Genomic DNA, 25,956 nt, shown 5'->3' on the forward strand with positions numbered 1-25,956 from the left:
AAGAATCAATAACGCTACATAATCTAAAATTTATGGTGGATGCGGGTGCAGGGGTTCCTAAAAAAACAAATTAGAAGAATGTTTGAATCCTGACATAAATAAATTTTTTTTCCTGAGAACGAATCTTCACTTTTGTTAATTTTTATGATTTCCCTAAATCATTGATTGATTTTTCATTAGCAAAATTGTAATGGTTAAGTTAAATATTAAAAAGTTATAGTACTACATTCTATACAGGTTCAACATATTTTGGATTCCAATAACAGCACATAATTCAGCTTTTTAAAAAGATACTTTACCCCTAATATTACATAAGATACATACATCAAGTGATTTTTTTTTAAATATTTAAAGCACTTTAAGGAGGTGTGATCCCACCAGAGTTAGTCTACAAACCCTCATAAAAATTCTGAACCATACTGCCTGTAATTCTAAAGGCCTTTTGCCTTCTATTTTCTATTGAAAATTTCAATAGAAAAGTTTTAACTGATTGAGATTTAGAAAAAATGTGTGAAATGATCAACTGCTTGACATTCTTGTAAAGATATCTTAGGCAGTTTTCTTGTTAGGGCCCAAAGGTAACAGCATCCCTTTTTAGTGTTGCACATGAACTTGTAGCTTGTCATATGTGTTACTTGTCAGATCATGCAGTTAAATAGAAACTGACAAAACAAAAGTCGATTGGAAAAAAATACAGTGACAACTAACACCATACTGTTGTTAAAATAAGACAATAATGTACATCAGAGTATGTAATTTATGTCAAAAGTATAATTAACTTTTTTTCACTAATTAATTGCTATAGCATAATATAAGAGTTTAAAATCTGATCGCACTTAAATAGTCTTTATGCATTGAAAGTTGCTTTCTGGAAATCTAGGAAAAAATTCAATTAACTAAACATAATAATTTGAAATTCATTTTTTCAAATTCTTCTCAGTGATTCTTTGAATTTTCTAACCAAAGGTTTTACCATAATTAAAAACTATAATAAAAGTAAACATCAACAGCAATTACCAGGAGGTGGAATGACAGATATTAGAGTGCCAATTGTAGATAAATATGTCAACCAATGATGCGGCCTGGAGTTAGATGTGAAACCAGGACCCTGGCCATAGGGCACCATCACAATAAGAGGACCGCCAGGCAATTTACGCTGTAATATTAAATCAGAATTATACAGAGCATTAATTATTCTTATCAAAATTAAAATAATTACTTATTATTAATATTTAATAAACCAAAATTTATAAAATAAGAGATGAAAAGTTTACTAGATGAAGACCGATTTTGTTTCAGGAGTGTTTAGAAACACCAGAAGCAAATACTTTTAAGGCTGAAAAAACAAAGCTATCTCCATGGCACTAATTGATTGAAAAAGCAGTTAAAAATGCAAAATGAAATTGAATGTTTAAGATTTCATGCAAAAAGTGGAGTTGAAATAGAGAGGATTAGTTATTTATAAATTATATAAAAATCAAATACATTATACAAGGAAAGTCAAGGAGCCAAGCAAGGAAGTAACTTATCTCTCATTGCTTTTTGATTTTTTCAAGGAAAAAACAAAGCAATTAAAATAAAATTTTGAAGCTGGAATAACATCTTCATGGACTCCACTTACATTACTATGGTTCAAAATAACCACAATCAATTGTCTAAACATTATTCAGCAATGTAGCTAATAGCTGGCCTCTGTGGTGCAAGTAGTAATGTCTCGGCCTTTCATCCAGAGGTCTTGGGTTTGAATCCCAGTCAGGCATGGCATTTTCACATATTACAAAATTGTCATTTCATCTCATCCTCTTAAGTAATACCTAACATTGGTCCTGGAAGCTAAAAAAAAATGGCTAATAATAAAGTGACTATCTTCTCTTTCTTCCCCTTATCTGATTCTTTCTTTACTGATACTATCTGATACTAGGGTTGAGCGAGGATCACAGACTGCCATCCCATATCACTCCTCCATAATTCTGTGGTCTCTACACTCCTACTTATATCTGTTAACTTCATCTAACCACTTGATCCTTGGTCTCATTCACCTCAACATTTTCAAAGTTGTTCTTTCTTTCTTCATTCTCTTAACATGCCCATATTATTTTAGTCTTGTTTCCCTGCCCTCTCCAACACAGTTTCTCTAATAGTGAGAGTCCAACATTTCTTACATAGCTCTTTGTCTTATCTAAATGCTTCTTAGAAATTTCATTCTCACTGTAGTTTTTCTCTGGTTTTTTTATAACCAAACCTCTGTAAATTGTCCAAATTGCGATGAAATATATCCGATATTTTGAATAATTTTTTTTGGAATTTCCTTACTCTATACTAGTTCTCTTGCAGTGATAAAAATTTGATCAGTATCTACTATTCTTCCTATCTCTTCACTAATCTTCTAGTTCTCTGCCAGCTTACTACCCAAATATTTAAAACGTTTTACCACTTCGAGAACTTTTGTCTTGTGGTTTTAGCTTTCTTCATTGTTCTATTTCTTTCCTGAATGCCACCAATATCTTGCTTTTTTCTCTTTTATTTACCTATTGTTACATCTTATGCTACAACATTTTACCAAATTTTTATCCTCTTTGGCATTTTCATCTCATTTCTCACAACCTTCCTTTGAAAATGCTTCTATACTAATTTTCTTGGAACAGTAACTATTACGTATATCCAGAAAAAGAAGAAAATGGAATATCAAAAATAAACTGAACCATTTTTTGCATTCTTGAATTTTCTACACTCAACACAAAATGTTTTATGTCTGCGGTCAGTTAATAATTTTCAAAAAATATTTTTTTTTAATGTCACCTACAATAATGCAATTACCATGCGCTATACAAACATTTTATTTATAAATGATATAAAATATTAATTTGATCACTTAGCATCAAATTAAAACATAACCATTCCTTTGTGTACTCTGGCCCATATTTCTGATACATTTATCTACTTTAGACTCATCAACTGGGAATGAAAACCTTTACGACTGGTTGAAAGTCGCAAAGGAAACATTTCATGTTTCTATTAAAAATACAGGACACCTCTGAAACACCAAATTCAATACTGGTTTTACTTAATTAAAAATAAAAATAAGTTTTTCCACAAAATATAATATACTGGCAATGGAAAAACATACTGCACTATAACTACAAAGCTCATGCACATGCAGGTTTGAGAAACAATAACTGTGACCATCCAAGATGATTAGTTCCACTACATTCAACAAAGTGGGTACAGACGTCTATACCTATGTAATACTCCATATACAATAATGAACTATACTGCCTCGAATTTTGGCTGAGTTCATTTCACAAATCATCCTTTTGTAATCTTGGACTTACAAACTTCAGACAAGCAGTGAATTCATCCCAAACCAACTACCATCCAGGTACAGATTGAACTCCGCCTTTCATGCAGTTTATAATTAACATTAGCAAAATTATACTCTGTAATAAAATTAGAGTACCTTCAGCTCTGCAATTTATAAAAAATCCATTGCAACAGATAATCAATTTATTTCTGTGATAAAATCAAGCATTTCTGTATTAAATTTAAAGTGAGAGACATATCTAATTTCATACCATCAATGATATAACTCTATCTCATCATAATCCTTTCCATTTATCTTTATGTCTTTGAACAATCTGAAGGTCAGATCAAAATGCTTTCATTACTCTTTCTCTTCCTTAAAAACATTTTTTCTGGCCTGGCCTGTTCATTATTTCAGATTTTTTTTTTAACAATCCATCAACCTTTTATTTATTAACTAAACATATTTATATTAATACTCTAATATTAATCTAATAATAATTGTAATATTAATATAATCCAGTTACATTATATTAATACAATCAGAGTAATCGGGTTTTTTAAAATAATTTTTATCTTAGTATAAAAACTAATTACTTATTTTAGGGTAATATTGTTTTACATATAACTATGTAGAGATTATGATTGTAAATGTTGTTTTAAATATCCAAGAAAGTACTGATAAAACTGATAATTAATACAACTATTGTAACAATACTAGAACATAAAAATGTACCTGACATGAGACAAAAAATGTTACTATTAAATACATAGAGTAAAAGTAAAAGATAAATAAATTTAAAAATGTCCAATTAAAAATTCAAATATTGTCACTGACTCACCGATCTCTGTTGTGTAAAACCAAGATTAGCAGGGTCCCACGGCCTCTTCACTAAAAGATTTAAAGTATCATTAACAGCCTGTGCTGAGCGACCCAACATAGAAGGTGGCACTGTAATCATCCTATCAATTAACTGAGGTATCTTTGATTTTAATGTCTGAAACCAAATAAGGGCAATATAAATAAAATACAAAAATCTTTAGATAAAAAAACCTTAGAAATAAATACATTTAGCTATAGTATATAATTTAATCAAAAATTTTTATTCAGGGATAGAGAATAGTGAAAATGGAGAATATCTTAGGAAATTGATTAAAGTGATACAGGTTAATAATTACTGAGATAATTTTTTAAGTATATAGTTTATATATATATTATGTATTAACTTTCTTTGTAAAATTTATCTATTTTAATATTTATATGTGCTTTTCTTATTTATACTTATACAAATGTACTGTACATGGATATGTATGGTATCTAATGAATACAATATAACCATTTTACATTAAATAACAAAAAATTCATGACTATACGTAAGAAAAAAAAAATACCAGCAGATTGCATATTCACTCTCTACCACAACAATGTCTAATTAGTATATGATATGATTAAGTAGTATAATTTAAAAGTGACATATATGCTTGCGTGTTATACGAATACAAACTAGCTATTCATAATAGTGCACTTGCGTCACACATATATGCATTTATTAGAAATTGGTAAAAGTTTTACACATAGATTGTTACAATTTCATTTTATTATTGTTATTATTTTATAATCTCATTTCATTCAAAACTGAAGAAACCCATCATTTTATTTATTCTCATTAACATATAAGCCATTTTCTTCTTTATTTAAAAAAAAAATCTAAATTTTGTTCTGTTTCAGGTAAATTTACAAAGCACAGGATGAATTTTAACAAACTTGTCATAAGACAGAAAGAACAATACCTGAAAGCAACTTTCCTTTGAAAGATTATCAGTATGAATTTTTCCGAGGTGGAAAAGAGACTGGTTACAACCTCACAAATTTTGACCAGTATACTTTTTTAGTGTATGACATTAACAAAAATGTCTGTAACTAAAGTTAGTTTTCTCACAAGCAACATAGAGCAATGGAATATTCCGCACTTATGTACAAATGCTCACATACATAAAATTGACAATGCCAACTTGTGAAACTGGCCAAATTCAGTAATTAGATAGTTTGGTAATGAGTATTAATTTAATTAAAAAAAACATAAATTATACACATTAATGTAATTAATTACCTGAAGAATATCAAAATATGCAGCTAAATAACAGGAGCTTAAATTTTCCATTAATAGACAATGTAACCATTGAATCATATCAACATCCCAGTCAACTAATGACATCGCCTGACGAAATCTTCTAGCAGACTTATCGACTGTGATTCTTCTCATTACTGGCTCATTCCAATGGCCTTTATATGTTAATCTAGATAATCTATCAGAATTTAATATTCTAACTACTTTACTAAATAAACGAAGTTCACCAGGTGTCCAGGTAGTTCTGAAAAGGAGACAGCACATGAAAGAAAAACAGAACAAAACATTAACAGATAATAGATATAAATTATGTTTAATGGTTATGTGCAAATGGTAAACTACAACTTTTGAATTAGCAATCTATTTTAGAAGTAGATTTTTATGAATTGGTGTTTGTGTACAGAGAACACATTCCTAGTTTTAATGTGTTTTAGTGGCACAGATTTTTTTACTTTTAAATGTGTTTCACCATATTTTGTCTTGAAACCAATATACGCACTATTACATTCATTTATTTAAATGTTTATTGCTGTTCAAATGCAACTTATCAAAAAACTTAATTGTAAGAATCACCTGTTAGTATGCCAACTTATGAAATATTATTTCAAACAAATTTAGATAAAATTCATTTTTAATTAACTTTAAAGATGTCTAATAAATTGTTTTATTTGATTTTTTTCTTAATAACTGATTATTATTTTTTTTAAATATTTAATTCTTTTGTTCTGTAATATTGAGAATTTTGTTTTATTTAATACCTAGTTAAAATTTGTCACCTTTACGTATGTTCTGTTTTTTAATAACTTCAAAATTCCTGTTTTTCATTTAATGTCTGTAGACATTATTCTTACCATTTTACTCAAAATCAAATTGTCTAGAAGCTTTGTTTAAACTTTTATGTATTTAAATAACTGTTATTTTACGCCAAACATAAAATGTATGTTTTTGGCCTCAATATTTTGGTTTCACCCCAGATTTCTTGAAGATTACTAAAAATGGTTTAGAGACATATTTTTTTTCAGGTCAGGTTTCAGAAAAAACCACTAAAATTACAATCAGACTTAATTTTACCAAAGACACAAAAATTAGGGCAGCACTCTTTTGTCAGCAAACACTCACTAATGTAAAATAAATGTTTCTGAACCTATGTTTATATGAACTTTTTTATTTATTTTCACTAGTAGAACATGTCCTGAAAGTTTATTACTATCTTAGTGAATCACCTGTATATGTATACAGGGTTGTACTGTGAACTGGACTGGGCCAGTAATGTTGTAGACTGGACGTGTAATTTCAAAATGTCAGTACTTACAAGCTATTACGATGGATTCCTTCAAAGTAGTTCCCTTCTGACTGAACACACTAACTCCAACAGTGTTTACATGTTTGGAAGCATCCCTGAAAATTTTCTTTCTTGAGAGTACTAAGAACCTCTCTGTATTTGTCTTGATGTCTTCAATTGAGTCAAATTGGTTCGATTTCAGTAAAAATTCCTATTTAGGAAATGAACAAAAGTCAGCAGGTGCTAAATCAGTGGAATATGGAGGTTGCGAAGCACAGGAATTTGGTTAAAAATTTCATGATCAAGAAAACATGATAGGCTGTGGTGCATTGTCGTGGTATTCGTGATTAACTTTCTGCCCATTAGGAACAAATTCATGATGTACAATATGCATAGAATCAAAGAAAACCACTAATATTGTTTTCACACTGACTTATTTTTGGTGTGGTGAACTTGGACCCTTCCACTGCTAGTGCCTTTTTTTTTGGATCATACCAATAAACCCGTGATCTGTCACCTGTAATTACCCTATTTAACAAGCCTGGGTCAGTTATAGCCTGATTAATCAGTTCTCAGGACACCTCAAGTCTGTGTTGTTTCTCCTGGTCTAACAACAATTTCGGAATGATTTTCGAGGACACTCAATGCACATTCAAATCTTCAGTTAAAATTGACTGAACCACATATAAACCAAAATTCAATTCATCAGCTATTTCTCTAATTGTAAGTCAGAGTGACTAATGGTGAACTTTCATAATGTTTTCATTGGTTTTTGAAATGGAAGGCCGACTTGGACCAGCGGTCATCTTCAACTGATTTTTGGTCATCTTTTAATCTGTTGAACCAGATAAAACATGTGACCAGCTCAGACATTTATCCCTAAAAGGTGTTTTAAGTCTCTGAAACTCATTCCTGGTTTTTAAACTACAAAATTTGACACAAACACATTATTCCGATTTCATTAATTTTGTGAAATCAATAATCCACTGAGAACTTAAAACACATCTTCACTCACTAGGATAAAGAATAAAGATATTGAATAAAGATATCACTGATCACTGATCTTTTCAAGATGTTTCAAGATCAAAACAAGTTTCCCCTTCTATATCTGCAGGGCAAACCTACCCCCTCCAATTGAGCAGTGGTGACTGACATCTGTCTTAATTCTTTCAAATTACGCCTTGTATATGTACAGTCGCTGCCATACAACATTGAGCTTGGAGTGGTGATGATTACTACCCAACGTAAAAAGATGTTCCTCGCTCTCAGTAATCCCCCTTACCAAATAACTGTTATATCTTAACAAATGAATGCAACAATTTTGAAATGAAATGCAGTCAGCTAATTCTGAACTGTGCACTGAATTGCTTGATGTCACAAAGTTTTTCAGAAAGGATATTATGATATGGAGCACTGTCAATAACTACTACACTCAGGAGGAAGGTTAGGAACTAATTTTTCTTCAGCCCATTTCAAATAATTTTTAGTATTTATGTTAACATGTTAATCACCACTTTTTGATTTGGCTGTCAAAGTTAACATTGCATTTGGATAAAGCCCATTTCACTTTTGGCATAAATTATAATTTAGTGTTCACCTTTATTTATTGGTAAATGAAGTCCTGCAGCACTGTCAGCCCATGATTTTGCCACTGAATGAGATGATAAAACATAGGACTCATCTAAGTAGTATATGATAGCCTAGTTACATTTTCTAAAATCACCAATCAACTACTTGAAAATATGAAATCTTTTTTTGCCAAATACCATGTTTTTCAATTAAAATTTTCCTTTCATTTTCTGTTTTTACCTAATGAACCTAAAACCTAATTCTTTAAAAATTCCTCTTAAAGCTAGTTTCACTGCCATTAAAATTAATTTTAATTTTCAATCCTTTACAGAGCTTGTTACTTGTTGGCAGCTTCCCTATCTTTGAGTGAAATTCATTCACAATTCACCTAACCACGACTTTATCAAAATCATCTAATCCAGTAATTGGTTTAGAAATTTTTTTACTTTTTGAGGGGATGAATGAACATTCTGACCCCTAGGATCGAAGACGTTCTATTTTTTTCTTTTCTTAGGCTTTGACCATGAGTCCTGGAAATGCCATAGGCAGCTGTAGTTCTCTTCATACTTCTGTATAGCAATTAAATACTTGTCATTTTTTAATTTTCCTACAGCTAAAGATTTTTTCTTCATGAAATCATACATGTTTACAATTTTGCACGCCTGTCTTCAAAATTTATTACCTTTCATGATAGACTTAAATTCAGCTATAACTATCACACGTTAATGAACTATTTCAAAAAGTTTGAACTATAAACCATGATAAAAACATTTTACAAAATATCGTATCATACATTAATTGACTATTTAACAAAATACACGACACTCGCCAAAAGCACCATACCAAAAGACGGAACCACAGAATGAACTTTATCTATATGGAAAAACAAAAGAAAAACTAAAATAAAATAAACACAATTGTTTTGTATTTAAAACATAATGTAACTTTTTTAGTACTGTAAACACATAAAAATACATTGCTTCATAAACAACGCATCATTGTTATGCTACTAAGAGATGACTAATCAGGTGTGTCAATGTTTCAAAAAACAATATTCAAGCAGTGACATGCAGGCTGATCATTCAAGCTCACCATTACATGGGAGCTACTGAATATGTGTGTGTGTGTGTGTGTGTGTGTGTGTGTGTGTGTGTGTGTCCATCCATGTGCGCACATCATATGCTGTATATGTATATAAATATAAGAAATTTATATTACAATGTTTATATGATTTATATAAATGTTTATATGATTTATACATATACATGGACATACACATATATGTTGCAAGTTTAAAAAAAAATTGTTTAAAAATAATTTTTTCTTTTCTTTAATCAATATCATATGATTACAACTTATAAAAGCAAATCTACATTTAAGGGGGGAAACAACCCCAATCAAATTAGTTAACAAGATAAAAAAATAACCAACCTAGTCAAAAATTAGCAATCAACTTTCTTTAATACATTTTTCGTATATACCCAATTTCTTAATACTTAATTTTTTGAAAACAATTAATGTAAAGAAGGAAAATATTTTTGATAGCTCACAACCTCTTTAGTTACAATCATTACAGTATATGGAATAATGACTAATGAAAAAAAACGAAGCATCAGAACTTAAGTTTTTTTTAATAAAATTACCATATTCTTACTTTATAATACTGTAAGTTGTGTACATCAACATACTCTTTCTCACACCTTAATTGCCATCAGATTCTTCTAACAATGTGTTGTTCCTCTTGAAAATTCCTTTCCTCCATGGAACAAAGAACTTAATTTCTCTAGTGCATTCCAAGGTAACCTCTTCTACTGGTGATAGAATTAGATACTTTCTGATTGGATTAGATACTGGTGATACTAATCCTCACTCTGGCAGCCATTTTTTTTCATTTTTTTATCAGTAAGGCCTAATGTCATTTCCACCTAAATTACTTTCTCATTCTTTATCCAGCCCATCAATGTAATCCTTCAGCATGCGCCTTATGAATTTATTGGTGCACTTTTATTTATATTCTGTGTGCTTTGAGATTTCTCAACCCTCTGAACCACACTTTCTAACATACTCCTAATTACTTTTCTTTCATTGTACTCCTTTAAATCTCTGTTCTTGTTACACTCCCACTGGACAGAGCTATCTACACAGTAGGTAGCTATGCTAACAAATAATACTTCCTCATGTTTTTATATTTGACCTCTAACCAATAAATCATCTTACTGCCATTACTTAGCATGATGAGAGAGAGAGAGAGAGAGAGAGAGAGAGAGAGAGCAAAGAAAGTTTCTCATTTCAGATAATGTACACTAACCCTGAGAGAAAATCCAAAGTCCTCGAGTCAAGGGTATTTGCCTTTGATGGAGACTAGAGCTAAGTTTACAGAAAAAATAACCTAACATATTAATTCATATTAATTAAAAATAACCTAACATATTCTACAATATTAAATAAAAATTACTTGTCAATATGTTCCTCCCAGTCGACATCATCTGCATCATCAGGCCTCACATAGCTAACCTGCCTCTCACATTCATCCATTAGAACACGAGCCTTTCCTCCATCATATGGTGGTACTGGGTGATTTAGTTCCGATTCAGCATCAACTGAATCACCAGGTAATCTGCAAAAGATAAGCAAAAAAATAAATAATATGTAAAAAAAAAATTATAAATGCAAATACATAAGTGGTGCTAAAATAAATAGGCCTATTACCTATGAAGCCCATTCATTTAGTACAAAGTTTTCAAAGGTATAATTGAATAGTTTAAAAATGTCGATCTGCATGGTGGAAAGGTAGCATCTGGAAGAGTACCAATGTCTGAACCCCAAGGTGAGGCATGACATTTTTCATATGCTAAAAAATTGCAACTCCATATTACCATGAACAAGCATGAAAAAGCTTCTGTGGTGGATTAATGCATCAAGTAAAAACAATCAAGAGTGCACGAAGAATATGTATAAGGGAACCTGCATTTTTTTATAAAATCACAAGCATTTTTTTTTATTTTATGTAATTAACAAGATGATCATGGAAATATATAAACATGATATGAATTGTGGTTTAAATAAAATTACACATCTATTTAAAAAACAGTAATTTATGATTATGATTCATAGAAGACTCCTTAAGTTTTGCAACTGATAATTCTCAATCATGGTGAATTTAAATAGTCATGAAATTCGTGAATAGTTAGTCGTGAATTCTGAGTCATGGTAAATATATATAAATTGAAAATGGTTGTAATATAATGGTAAAAACATTAATTAATAATAAATGTCGATTTAAACAAAAAAAGCATGAATAATAAATTCACAGTATTAAGAGACAAAAAAATTATATTCCTTTAAATTATTAACACAAATAATTTCTTCTTCAAAAACATAATTACAATTATAAACATAACAATTAAAACACAAACACAACATAATAAACAGAGAGAAAACAAATATATATATAATAAATCGATAATAATAATATATATATAAATAGAAAAGAGCAAAAAAAATTCTACAGTAATGACGAACATTTGAAAACATTTTGTAAAATGCTTTCATAAATACTTAGAAAAATTATAATAAACAGTTATCTACTTAACAACCATATTTGAGATAATAAACATATTTTCAAATACAAAATACCTGTCAATATTAGGATATTAAATAAATATTTTAATGAAATATTTAATACTTTAAATATAAACAATCTACAGGAAAGTAAATGGCAAACAAACCTGTCAGCTTGACATTTATTCATGAATAATGTCTTCATTGGTTTTGAGTAGGCATTCTCTGGCCTCCAATTCCAAGGTCTTGAATATGAATGCTCCATGTCCACAACATTTATGCAATCATCCTGAAATAATAATTAATCAATAAACATTTAATAATCAATAATAATAAGCAATTTTTCTTTTCATTAAACATGGCCCATTTTGACTTAACAAATGTTTTTAGTTTATAACTTAACTCAAAGAATCACATCAACCTTGACACTTTTCAAGATTTATTTTCATATTAGTCACCAACAAATAAACCTAAAATAAAATAAAGAGCATAATTTTTAAAAAGTTCTATCATGTATTAGGATTATGTTATATTATTAACATACGAGAACCTTTTTCTGAAAAGTAATCATGTGCGCTTACATTTACTTAGAAACTGATAAATATTTTACAAAAGTGCAAGAATAATCATCATGAAATAGAATGTCTTATTAAGCGCACAGAAAAAACTGAATGTTATACTTTTTTTAAACTTATTTTCTGCAATATTGTTAAGTAGTGGTTTAATTGAACCAGTGGGACTAACATAAATTACGCAAAGTATCCTACTTTTTACCTATTTTCCCAGCCAATAGAATTTCAATGTTTGTTAAGAGATTATATAAAAGATTATTGTTTAAATATATTTAAGAACAGTTTTATTTTTTTAAACATTTTTTCTGATGGACAATTTCATTATGGCAGTTATTTCTTTTTGAAACTGTTATTTCAGTTCTCAGTTACTATACGAAATTGACACCAAACTGTAGTGATTTAACTCCATTACTACAGTATATATAAACTTACATAATTTCAATTAACAATGGGATGGTGTAAGAGTTACAATATAAAGAAAAATTTCATAAACTGAAATTAATACCGCACTTTTAATACCCACTGGCAATTAATAATCATTCACATAAGCACAGAACTCTGTGCTAATTTTTTATTCAATGATGCAACTTTTTTTCCTATAGAGCATTATAAACAATTCTTTTCTAATATTACATATGAATATAATAAAGATATTTGGACAATAATGAATAAATTTCCCAAGCAAAACAGACACAGAACATATAATGCACTGTTTCTCAAAAGAAAAGATCCATTCAATTCATTTTTTTATACAATTTATCTCAATCTTTTTGGTGATTGTGAAATGTATAAATGCAAGAAGTAAAAGAAGCACTAGCAAGACTTGATTTTTCTGATAATATTGATGTTCACAATACACCCAGTCCATATACAGAATAGTGAAACTTATAGAACTGAACATCACATAGGTTTTGAGGAAAAGGTGTGTCAATACACAATAGAACCGACTCAGAAAACCGCTTTCACCACTTTCCCTAGTAAGTCCTTGTTAATTTTGGAGTACAAATGTCATTATCTGGAGTGACTCGAGTCTTATGTTAGGTCATAAACAACTGTTTACTTATGATATTTAACAAACAGAAAAAACTGTCTTTAAGTTAAGAAAGGGAAGGAAGAAAATAACCACACAGATCTTAGATAATGAGCAAGTACTGAATGAGTAAATAAAAAATAAATTTAGAATAGACATGAGTACAAGTTTTTTAAGAACACTTACTGAACCTCCAAAGAGCCGTAAGAGGTATGGCATGAAGTGACCAAGCAAAATGCATTCAAATTCGCTTTTTTGCACTTCCATTCCACACATTTAATCTACAAATTTATCTGTTTTCACAAATCTGAGTAATAAACAACTATAAATGAAAAAGAGGCTCTAAAAATTATTATCACTTTTTAAGTTATAATAACCAAAACTTGAAATAATATATTCAAAAATATTTCTTCAAACAAATAATAAAAATTGAATAGCATCGTACCAATAAAAAGTCATACTAATAAAAAATATAAAAAGAAATACAGAGCTATAAAAAATAAAAAACTACAATGCACTTCGAAAGCTGTTGTGCACTGGAATTATGGAAGTGTAATGATGAAACTTTCTTAGTTATTACTTTGTATTTTTATTTCATTATTTTATAGAAATGGATACTGCAATAACTATAATAGTCTATAACTGTGTTGAAAATGGGCACTTCCAACATCAAAACAACTCTGCACACATTTCAATTAGTTTTCAAACACTTTAACCAGCTGATTTACAGGAATATCTTGTATATATGCAGTTTTTAGTCCATCAATCATGCATGGTCTGTTGCAGTACACTGCTTGTTTTGCTGCCCCCCACAGAAAGTAATCTGGAGGAGTTAGTTTGGCCACAAACCCCTTGAAATGATTCATTCAGCAAATACATTTTGTAAAACTATCATTTGATATGTTAGCTGTGTGCACCACCTTATTCGAACCAATTGTGATTGATTTCTACTTCTGTTAACTGACTAATGAAGTTTGTTAAAGCAGCAGACTAATGATCACTATTAACTGTATTTCAGCTATTAATCAGTTGTAAATATTGTGAATTACATACCCTTCCAGAAGAAATCATACTTCATCTCTAAAACACAAAATGTGTTTTGTGAGGATACCTACGGAATTTTTATCAATAAAACGTTTAAATCATTGCCAATAATTAATCTTTTGGCATGATCTGTAAGTTTCAGATTTTTGAACACACACTGCTTTGTAGAGGAAAATTTTAATTCTTTTCTTACAGCTTTATGTGTGGTAGGGCAGTCTAATATCTTGCTGCTACGCTAATACGCATTGACTTTGATGGACTTTTAGCCATAGCATCCAAAATATCAAGCAGCTTTTGTTCATTTAGTTTAGATGGTCTTCCACTTCAATCAGCGTCTTCAACAGAGCCTATTGCCCGACATTTTTTAATAAGAGTTCGAACTGCATTGAGGTAAGGAACAGGAGTATTTGGAAACTTTTTAGAAAATTTTGTGATTAATTAAATATATATGGCATATTTGTCACCTTCACGAAAATGTGTTCAATGAGAAAAATGTGTTCCTCTACCAAAACAACCGTAATGTTTCTTGCAACTATTGATACTTATAAACAAAACAACATGAAATGGAATGAAGCATGTTTAATCACAACTCAACAACTGACGTGGTGGTTTACTACTGAGAAATGCCCAATGAACCCACAGGGCAATAACAACCTAATGCCAAAAGAACAGAATGCACCCCATAATTCTAAAGCATACTGCACAGCAACTTTCCGAATGCACAGTAGAATAATTATCAATTACAAAAAATAAATCTTTAAAAATACTGACGGTAGTTGTACAATAGCAATTTTAAAATTTGTTACACTGAGTACCATATATTTGTAAGTAAAAATATAGCAGCATACATCCATAATAAAAAAAAAAATATTAAACAAAACAAAACATTTTCACAAAGAGATAAATAATTAAAAAAATTACTACAAAATTTATTTATTTGAAAACTTAAAACAAAATAATTACAATTAATGTTTTAAAACTAACTTGATGTCTAATAACTAAAGCTTTTTTTTAAAGATGGAAAGTAAAGTATAAATTAATATCTCCAAAAAAAATTTCTATCATTTAACATTGCGTGAGTAATTCACAAAGCCAATATAAAGGTTATTGACTCTAAAATGCAAGTTTCACATTACACCATGTAATATAGAATCCAATCTGTATTGTGACATCTGGTACAAATGTCAATAATAAGACAAAACAAAGATTTTCAGCTTACAAACAATATTTAAACATAAATGAAATGTCTTACAGTGTGACCAGCCAACTGATGAAGATATAGACTCAACTTGGACCTAGTAGTTTCATCAGTATCATTTAATACAGAGTTTGTGTTTAATCGAGAGCTAAGGCCGACATCAACTGCATTTGCCATCTTAGAAGACGATGATGAAGACAATGACGATGAAGATGATGATGATGAGGAAGATGATGAAGAAGATGACGAAGATGACAACAATGAATTACTGTTTGCTTCAGAAACAGGAGTAGCAATCTGAACAGTCTGAAAAAACAAAAACCAAGCAACTAATATTATTTAATTTAAAAATATATACCATATAACATCTTGAATACTTAACTACCTTTTCTAAACTAAATCTCAAAAATTTCAAGCTTTCTACACAAAATAAAAGCTCAGAACTTTGCATCTTCAAGACCAAACCAAATCACAATTAATGAAGAATTAATGAATGAGCATTCCTGGCTCGCAGCTCAACCAAAAACCTTCTTTTATGAGGGCATCAGGAAGCTTGTGCAACAATGGACCAACTGCGTTGAAATATTAGGGGACAATGTTGAAAAATGATGTACATGTAAGTTTCCTATTTGTATTACAATAAAATTTATAACTACATTGTGGACAATAATTGACTTACTAACAGCATATAACAGCATGTTTGTGAACCTGAAAACATATTTCCCTCACACAAAAAATTATAATATAAGTTACAAGTAATTTATACCTAATCAGAGAAATTTAATAAGCAATGTGCTGGCTACTAAGTCTTGGTTTCTGCAATTACCATGCCTGCCTTTGAATGCAAGCACTATCCATATTACTAAACCAAACACAGCATTAAGTGTCATCTTAGTAAGGACACAGGACAACTCCTCCCTGCTATCCACACTTTACTTTTGATCATTTAACACCGTTCTATCCTGTTAATCACATTTCAGTAGACTAACAGTTGGCCTGATGATAGAGGTTCAGTCAGATTTTATACATGGATTAACAGCACACATGTTTATAGCTGAACTGTATTATGCTCTGATAAATTCTCTTGAAAGCCAAAGCACCAATTACAAAAGCAAGACCCAATATGAAACAAAAAAAATGAAAATGAAAATCAAACTACACTTAACCAAAGCAATGTCATCAGCCACTTTAACTATATTCTTCAGCCATAACTGCCTTCGTGGTAATTTCAAATAACAAACGACAATGTAATCAATATTTGAAAACTGATCTTGCAATATAAATTTAAAACGAGAGAATACAGACTTAAATTTATACAAGTATAGTCATGTTTATACAAGTAAATGAAGTTTTTAGAAAATACCTATTTGTACTTTTATCTAAAAATATATTACTCTCTTGCAATCAGTAAATTTGTGTTCAATCTTTATTTATAGATTATAAAACATAATTATTGCTAATTCAATTAGCACTTACGTTAATCAATCAATAAATATGCATCATAATGATGAAAAATTTCAGCTTTGACATTACATTATACAATCTTCTAGTCTAGTCTACTCAATGTACAATGTTTAACATAACCTGTCAAAAATCCCTCACAGACACAGTCCACATTCCCTGTACCATATGATATCTATTTCAGATCTCAAATAGTGCAGTACAAGATCCTGGTGATCTACACAATATTGTTAAATTTTGCAACATATTAACATAATGAATTTAGAGAAGTAATCTGGAGAAGAGAAGAATGATTCAAGTCATTATTCATAAAAACAAAAAAACAGCTTTACATAATTGCTCCATGAAACTATAATGATGTACTCAAAGGAATGCATCACAGCAAAAGAAAAAACAATATTTATCATAAATACAAATTATTAATTATATATTCAGTGCTAATCACAAAAAATTTTAGGATGTCAATTAATTAATAGAAAGCATAAATGACTGCCATTATTACATCCATTTGTTAAAATTAGTGAAAGTTACAATTTCAGTAATTTTATTTTCTGTATTCAATAACAAAGTTTTTGTGATAAATAAATCTTTATTCTGATGAACGTAATAATACATTATATACAGAGTATTTTTAAATTAGTTATACAAAAGTAATCTTTAATAAAGAAAAAAAGTAAAAAACTTACAGAAATGTTTGATACAACACTGAAAACGGTATATCTTCAAGTTTCATTTACAAATTTTCAATTTGGCAACTTTTTGTAACATGGCGTATGTCCCACTAATAATCAATTTCCAGACAAATCTTATGAAGCATGTCTTGATCAAAGGTGGCAACTGTTCGTTATCTGGTGCTACAGCTCATCAACATTTCCTGGAAGTGGAGGAACAAATTTTCTGTCTTTAACATAACTCCATACAGATACGTCCACTGGAGTTAATCAGGTGATTGTAGTGGCCAGAAAATTGTTCCATGTCCAGTCCAAGTTGGCAACTTGTTACAACTGCAGGATGATAATGTGGCATACACCATCTTGTTGGAAAATGAATTCTGCGCCCATATCCTGTTGTAGTTGTGGCATTAAATAATGTTCAAGTACAATATACCATTTACAACTGACTTAGCAAAAAAGAAAGTATTGTAAATTTTGTTTGTGACAGCTTACAGAACAAATATCATTAACCTGAGGAGAGTCCCATACATGTTTGATTGTGTGACATGGACTCCACTCACCTCATATCGGAATGTTACACAGATTCACTTTACTGTTGGATTGGAAGGTTGCTTTGTCACTGAACACAATCTTATTAAGATAATTATCTTCAATCTCAATTTAACATGTTTACACAAAACTCAGTTTGTTTTTCTTTATCACCTTTAGTCAAAGCTTGTATCAGTTGTAATGTGTGAGGTTTAAATGACAGTCAATTACATGATACCCTCCATACTGTAACCCTAGGAATATTCAATTTTAAGCTAGCACGTCCCATTGATTTACCTGGACTATGAATGAATGTCTGCCACACTTCTTTGATTGCTGTTTCAGAAAGTGAAGGTCTACCCTGACCTGGCATACTGTGTGACACACAACTGTTTCAATGAAACGATTGTACCATGCAATAACAAACTGTCTTTGAGGTAGCTTGCAATATTTAGTCATGAATTGTCTCCAAATAGTAGTAACTAATTTGAATTCATAATACCATAAACAACTCCGAGCAAGCTCTGCACTGGTATATGACTCCTTGATGACAAAGGGAAATCATTCATTTGCGCATTACCTAACGAGAATGCTGGGAACTGTTAGGCAAGAATGAAACTTGAAGATATTCTGAATTCAGTGATGTATCAAACAATTTTGTGAGTTATTTATTTTTTTTCATTATTAAAGGTTACTTATGCATAACTAATTTAGAAACATCATGTAGATGACATCAATATACGAGGGATGTCTGAAAAGATTTAAGCCTATCATAGACGTATTTTTTCTGTCAAATATAGTTTTATTTTTTCAACTAAGTCTCATTTCAAGTTGATACATGTTTTACAGCAATGCTCTAACCTCTTTAACACTTCTAAATAGTATCTGGTGTCTTTCCCCGCAAAATAGGCATTTACGTATGCGATAACCCCTCAAGTAAATGATAACGAGGGGTTATCGCATATATAGGGATTCAATTGAGAATCTTCCCTCAAAGTGAAACTTTAAGGTTAGGAAACAAGAAAAAGTTGCATGGGGCCAGATCTAGTGAATATGGTGAATGGTTAACCAATTCAAAGTGCAATTTGTGAATTTTAGCCATGGCAACCGTTGAACTGTGAGCAGTCTCATCATTTTCCTGATGGGAAAGCACTTTCTTCTTCTTCTTCTTCAGATGTGGTCTTTTTTTTGTAATTTCTGCCTTCAGCTTGTCAAGTAATGATGCATAATACTGTGCTGTTATTGTTTCTTTTTGAAGATAATAGATTGTAATCACCAACCTGGTCGATGGAATCGTCTTCGCCTTTTTCAGAGCAGGTTCACCCTTAGCAGTCCACTGTTTTGACTGTTGTTTCATCTCAGCAGGGTAGTGGTAGATAAACATTACATCTAGTTATGAATGAATGCAAAAAATCTGACTCATTTTTGCTAAACTGCTCCAGCAGGGCCTTGGAAATGTTCATTTGAATGTGTTTTTGGTCCAAAGTGGGCAAACGCAGCACCCAACACAAGGATAGCTTACGCATATCCTTTTCTTCAGTTAATATATGACAAACATGTTCTTTCGATATGCCCATAGCCTTTGTTATCTCTCTAACCTTAATTAGTGGGTTGTCCAGAACCATTTGGTGAACTTTTTCAATGATATCGGTGATGGTTGCCATTTTCACCGTCCCAAATGCTCATCATCAACCAACCAAGCTAGTAACAAGCATGTTTAAATTCAGCTGCCCATCTTTTCAAGTGGTAAATGATGGGACAGAGTCCCCCATAAACAGTGTCCAACTTTGTTTTAATTTACATAGGGGGATTGTCTTTCAAATGCAAGTATTTAAATGACAGTCAATTACATGATACCCTCCATACTGTAACCCTAGGAATATTCAATTTTAAGCTATTCAATTTTTTCCATTTTCACAATAACTTACTCAAGTGATTATCAAACAACTGAGAGACTAAAATGGCTGAAATTTGAACGAGTACCTTTCAACACATGTGTGAATTCATTCCCTAACTTTTGTTGACTAGTGCTGTCATTTTCATGTTGAGGCTCAAATCTTTTCAGACAATCCTCGTATGATAAATTGTACACATAGAAACAAATTATAACATTAAAAAAAACTCAAATAGAGTTTAACAGTGCATTCATCACAAGACTAGAATTGTTTAGAAAGTTGATTGACATACTATGTGACTATGACACTGAATTTATTAGTATTTGAAAAATTTCCAATAGTTTATGTAGAAAGGTTTCAAAAGAATCAGAAGGCAACATAAATCGCATATCAACTTTGGACTAGGGCATTGAATTGCACAGCATTAATTTCTTCCAAAACTTGCAACTGGAAAATCAGTTTGACTGCCAATGTTATTATCAGAATTTATTGTATTTTTGGAAAAAGATGTGAATAGTAATTGTTATATTAGGAATATTTTAATCAGTTTTATAAAACATATAAAATGGAACTAATTAGAATATTACTTGTATATAAATTATAATGAGGAATACCTTACGTTATAAGCTAATAATTGTACTGCTTATGCTACTTTATAGAAAAATACAAATGTATAATTTTACAGCCTATAAGTACAGGGAGAAATGAGAAGAATCATAATGTGTATGTACTGTATTGTGGGATATACATACAGTATGTATATATTAAATAAATCCAAACAAAGGGAATTTTTATTCTGTTGTACAGAATTCTCATGCTGTAGCAGACTGCTTGCTGTTTGGCGTTTCACGTTATGTTGTTAGTTCATATACAAACAAAATTAGTGGTTTTTGTGCTTTTGTAATTCATTGTCAATTAGTTTTTGGTGACTAAGTTTCTGTTGTAAGTTTGTTATTTGTTTCTAGTTAATACAATGGATATAACCCCATGAAAGTGGTTAAAAATTGCTGCTCTGTCCCAATACACACAAATGACTCAAAAGACAGATTGTCAGTGAGAGTAGTGTAGGGTTAGGTACTGTAAATGAAATGTGAAAAATTTAGGGAAACGTATTCTGTCTCTCCAAAGAGAAAAGGAAATATGAAAAGGAAAGGCGTACACAAGATCATACTAATAAGAAAAAGCAAAATTAATCCACGATTGTTAGCTGTTGACCTTTATAGGGACTTGAGAGCCAGTGGGACTAATGTTTCTGATATGACAGATGGTAGAAGATTGTTGGCAATGGGAAGGATTGCTTGGAAACCTAAAAAGGAGCAGTTACTGACACAGGTTATGAAGACAATAAGACTTCAATGGGCAAAGAAACGTAAAGAATGGACTACTGAGAAGTGGAAAAAAGTTATTTTTTCAGACTAGATTCATTTCTTTGTCCAAGGGGAGAGAGTAGCCTACATTCGTAAGTCAACAGATGAGAAGACTTTTACACCAGCACACTTCCAACAACCACCCAAATACCCAGCCAAAAAAATGATTTGGAGATGTTTTACACAGGAAGGGCTAGGAGCACTTATGCCTGTACATGGGATGATGAAATCAAACCAATACATTAACATATGCCAAAGAAAATAATCCCACGTATGCAGAAGAACCCAGAACTCATTTTCCAGCAGGGCCTTGCACCTTGTCACACATCAAAGAAAGCAAAGTTTTTCAAAAACCAAAATAATCGAGTGCTCTTGTGGCCAGGGAACTCCTCCAACCTGAATCCCATTGAAAGTTTATGGACCATACTGAAAAGAAGGATTGTGGAAAATGAATTGAAGCATAAAAACTGACCTCATTAGTTCAATGATACAGGTTTGGTTTCAAGATGAAGAAATCTAAAATCATTGTTCTACCTTACTGGAATCAATGCCAAAGAGGATTAATGAGATAATCAAAAATAAAGGTGGACACATAAACTAATAAATTTGAGTAAGTTTGACTATTACAGATTTTTTCTTATAAAAATAAAATTTTCTGGGTACCTACGTATTAACGCAACCGCAGCTGCAGCTTTATTTAAAAACAAAGTAGTCAATTGGATTTCGGTGGAAAATGAACAGTCTCTTTATTAATTTTGATAAATGGTTATTTATATTTATTTATTTTATAAATATAATTTAACCAATCTTAACCTACGCTCGCTATCGCTAACCTTGACTAATTAACACCGTAATTGTTTGAGTATTTGTTTAATAAATTCAGTAATTATTGCATTTATTTATTATTTAAATAATCAAAACACTCCTGTTAATTAGTCAAGGTTAGCGAGCAAAGCGGGCGTAGGTTAAGTTTGGTTAAATTATATTTACAAAATAAATATAAATAACCATTTATTAAAATTAATAGACTGTTTTGAATCTATGTTAAACTCTATATCGGTCCATTTTCCACTGAAATCTGATTGACTACTTTGTTTTTAAATAAAGCTGTAGCTGTGGTGGCATTAATACGTAAGTACCATTTTTTGTTCAAAATACTGTATTTGGATTACTCATCAAAAACCGCTAAGTAATGTAATTTTTAGCGACAATAATATGTAATGCTTTCTTAATTTTAATAACATTTAAGTTTTATGTTCATTTTTGTTTCTTTTAAGGCTTACGTTAAAAAAAAAAAAAAGTTAAAAACTTCTCATTAAAATTTGCAATTGGTACTTTTCAAGAAGATACCCACATGCGATCTGTAGTTAGTCAGTTAATTGTTAGGTGCCACTGAGGGGAGAAAATAAATAAATTATAATAAACTTTATAAACATAATCTAACCAAACTTAACCTATGGTCGCTTCACTTGCTAGTCAAGCTTAGCAAGCGAAGTGTGAAGTGAGCACAGGTTAAGTTTGGTTAGATTATATCTATAATCTGATTTATTTATTAAATAAAGTTAATTATAATTTTTATTTATCTCCTTTCAGTGGCACCATCCAACAACTAACTAACTAATTACAGATCACCTTTCTTCTGCGGGCATCTTCTTGAAAAGTACCTTGTAATTTTTAAGCAACAGTAGATATACATTCAAAAACCTCAGTGAATAAAAATAAAATAAATTTCACACCTTCTATCAAAAATTGTGTACAATAGTATACCACTTGTTATTACCAAAACATTTCAGTTCTTTCTTTTCCGGTTTAGCCTCCAGAACCATCATATGGTATTATTTCAGAGGATGATATGTATGGTTGAAACCCAACCACCAAAGAACACCAGTATCCACGATCTAGTATCAAATCCATACAAAAGCCTTTACTAATTTTTGAACCTTAAAACTCTGGACTTTGGAATCAGCTGATTTGTAACAAGTTCACCACTAGACCAACTCCTTGGGTTATATCATTCAGTGGTGAATAGATAACATGTCCTATGCCCACTTAGTAGTTTAAAGTTCAGATTTTGAGAAGTACAGAATGTACCATAAAAATTCTTGTGAATGGTATAAGTACATACGTTTTGCTCTGACAGAATATCTTAGACCTGTCAAAATTTCTGTAAAAATTGATCTTATAATACACAAAAAAATTTTCAAACAAAAGATTTCACTTTGTAATATGTATGACACTGCATATGTGAAGAAGAGGAGGTATATGGTCATGCTGATTAGACTGATAACTGGAGTTATAACAGAAAAAGTTGTGTAAAATTAAAAAGAAACTGCTATAAATAAACTCAACAAAATTATGAGGTCCTAAATATCATAAAGTAACTGGTTAAAAAAAAAAATCATTTAAACTAGCATACAATTTGAAAAAATTTTTTCTAAATTTAAAAAAATTTTTTACTCTGTAAACCTAACTGTAACTCTAACTGTAAACCTTTAAATAATCTTACTTTACTACTAGTAAAAAAATCACAAATTTAACTAAAGGATTCAGTAAATAATACAACAGAAAAAAACAAATACATAAATACTTATTTCCTTCTAAATCAACTTTATTCTCTTTTTTTCCTTCACAATAATTACATTTATCTGAACTAAAAATTTAGGTACAGTGAAATCTATGTACTAAGAGAAAATGTTTTCAACCAATTACAAATATAAGCATATACAACATTCATGTTTCTATTTGGTTACAATTTATTTCTAGTTCTAATAAGTTTTACAATTTTATCAACCTACCTAGTGTTTCAGTAAAATGAAAATTCAGAAGACTAGATTTCAAGGTAAACTGATGCTTAGAGAATAACATATCACCTCAGGAATACATGAAGAATCGTATCAAACAACAGGAATACATGAAAAATCATATCAGACAAACACCTAATTTTAATACTACCAAGGTACTGTATAATTCCAAATTACAATACCCATAAACGTTATCCTTAATAAGTTGCAGACCTTAGTTTTATTTTTTTTTAAATTTATACCTAAACAAGTTAGAAAAAATACTGTTCATCTGACCTGATCATTATATTCAAATACAGTTTAGATAAACCAACTTTTAACAATAAACATACACAAAAAACTACTATGAAAACTTTTCTAAATAAAAACGCATGCACACTAGTCAGTTCTCATATAAATTAAAGTCTAAACTGAAGACATTAGTATAATCATTAGGTTAAACTACGTATATAACAAAGGTGTGTTTAGGCTAATAAACTGGGTAAATTCCTTAAGCTTCCAGAAGAACAATTCTGCCTAAACTTATATAATTCCTAAACATTCATTGAACTGTTCAGATCAATTTATTTCTGAAGTTTTTTCAACACAGATACTTACAGTTAAGTAGGAGATACATATGCACTTTTGGAGTTCAATTCACAATTTTTTGAGTTATGTTTTATAATTTCACTTGAATGTCTCATCAAAATTTTTTGATAATTCACTAAGTAAAAACTATTTTGGTACGTTTCGAAATTAAATATGAGTAATGTAATCTCAATAGTATCAAACAAGTTATAATTATACAACGAAAAATCATGCATTCACAACAATGAAAGAGTAAATACGTTTCATGGTCGGTTAAGTACTAACACGATACTAACCTTAGTTGGCATCGGAGTCAAATCATAAAGAAATTTTACAAATGATTTTTCGAAGTCCATTTTATAGAACAAAATCTAATAAAAATAAATATTTCAGTCATTAGTAAATAAATCATACTAATGATAAAAGGCTACTACGCATCTCTATCCGTAACTAGCACACGTTAACTTCCATTATGCACAAAATTACGAACAAAGAATCACCAACTGGCTATTCCTAAACTTCTCGAAGGAAGTGTTTAACTTGGAAATGAAGCGTTCATACGATGACGAAATAATACCATCACTCTGTATTTGTACATCTAACTTATTTTTGGTGTACAAGAATCAGTAGTAATTGAAAAGGCATATTTGAGAAATACCCGACTAAGCATTTATAGCTTAACAGTCGATAATAAACTACACAATGAGTTTAGGGGTTGATAACAGATTTAATGTTTCTCCATATCTGTATTTAACTTAAGTTTAAATGTAACAGTTTCAGAATTGAACCTTGCTTTATATTATATTTTAACGATCGCAATTAAAAATTAAAATAAAATTGATTTTCGAATCTTTTCAATACACTTACTTAGTGTGTACAAAGTCTGATAGTTCGGAAAAAAGGGACACAAAACTTAATTAAAAAGTAGTCATCTTAGAATTAAGAATAAAGGCCAAATCGCTCTCAGCCTTCTAATAC

The 25,956-nt window shown here is 30.3% G+C and overlaps 1 protein-coding gene across 3 annotated transcripts in view; it reads right to left on the reverse strand.

Moving 5' to 3' along the window:
* Rcd1 (Reduction in Cnn dots 1) overlaps positions 1-25,653 on the reverse strand; it is a 60,498-nt gene extending 34,845 nt beyond the window's left edge. For 2 of the 3 annotated variants that reach the window (XR_012756535.1, XM_075367140.1), the window contains exons 1-7: positions 25,275-25,653; positions 15,740-15,991; positions 12,009-12,130; positions 10,736-10,897; positions 5,412-5,673; positions 4,143-4,298; positions 1,018-1,156 (exon numbers count right to left, since the gene is read on the reverse strand). Coding sequence is in view for 2 of the 3 variants with exons in the window: in XM_075367140.1 (XP_075223255.1) it covers positions 1,018-1,156; positions 4,143-4,298; positions 5,412-5,673; positions 10,736-10,897; positions 12,009-12,130; positions 15,740-15,991; positions 25,275-25,334 (1,153 nt within the window). In the remaining variant the exon portion in view is untranslated. Of the gene's footprint in view, positions 1-1,017; positions 1,157-4,142; positions 4,299-5,411; positions 5,674-10,735; positions 10,898-12,008; positions 12,131-15,739; positions 15,992-25,008; positions 25,230-25,274 lie in introns of those variants that run through there. The other variant, XM_075367141.1, reaches the window with a different exon arrangement.
* Between the last annotated feature and the right edge of the window lie 303 nt (positions 25,654-25,956).

This window comes from Lycorma delicatula, chromosome 5 (genome assembly GCF_047948215.1).
Source record: "Lycorma delicatula isolate Av1 chromosome 5, ASM4794821v1, whole genome shotgun sequence".
Lineage (NCBI taxonomy): Eukaryota > Metazoa > Arthropoda > Insecta > Hemiptera > Fulgoridae > Lycorma > Lycorma delicatula.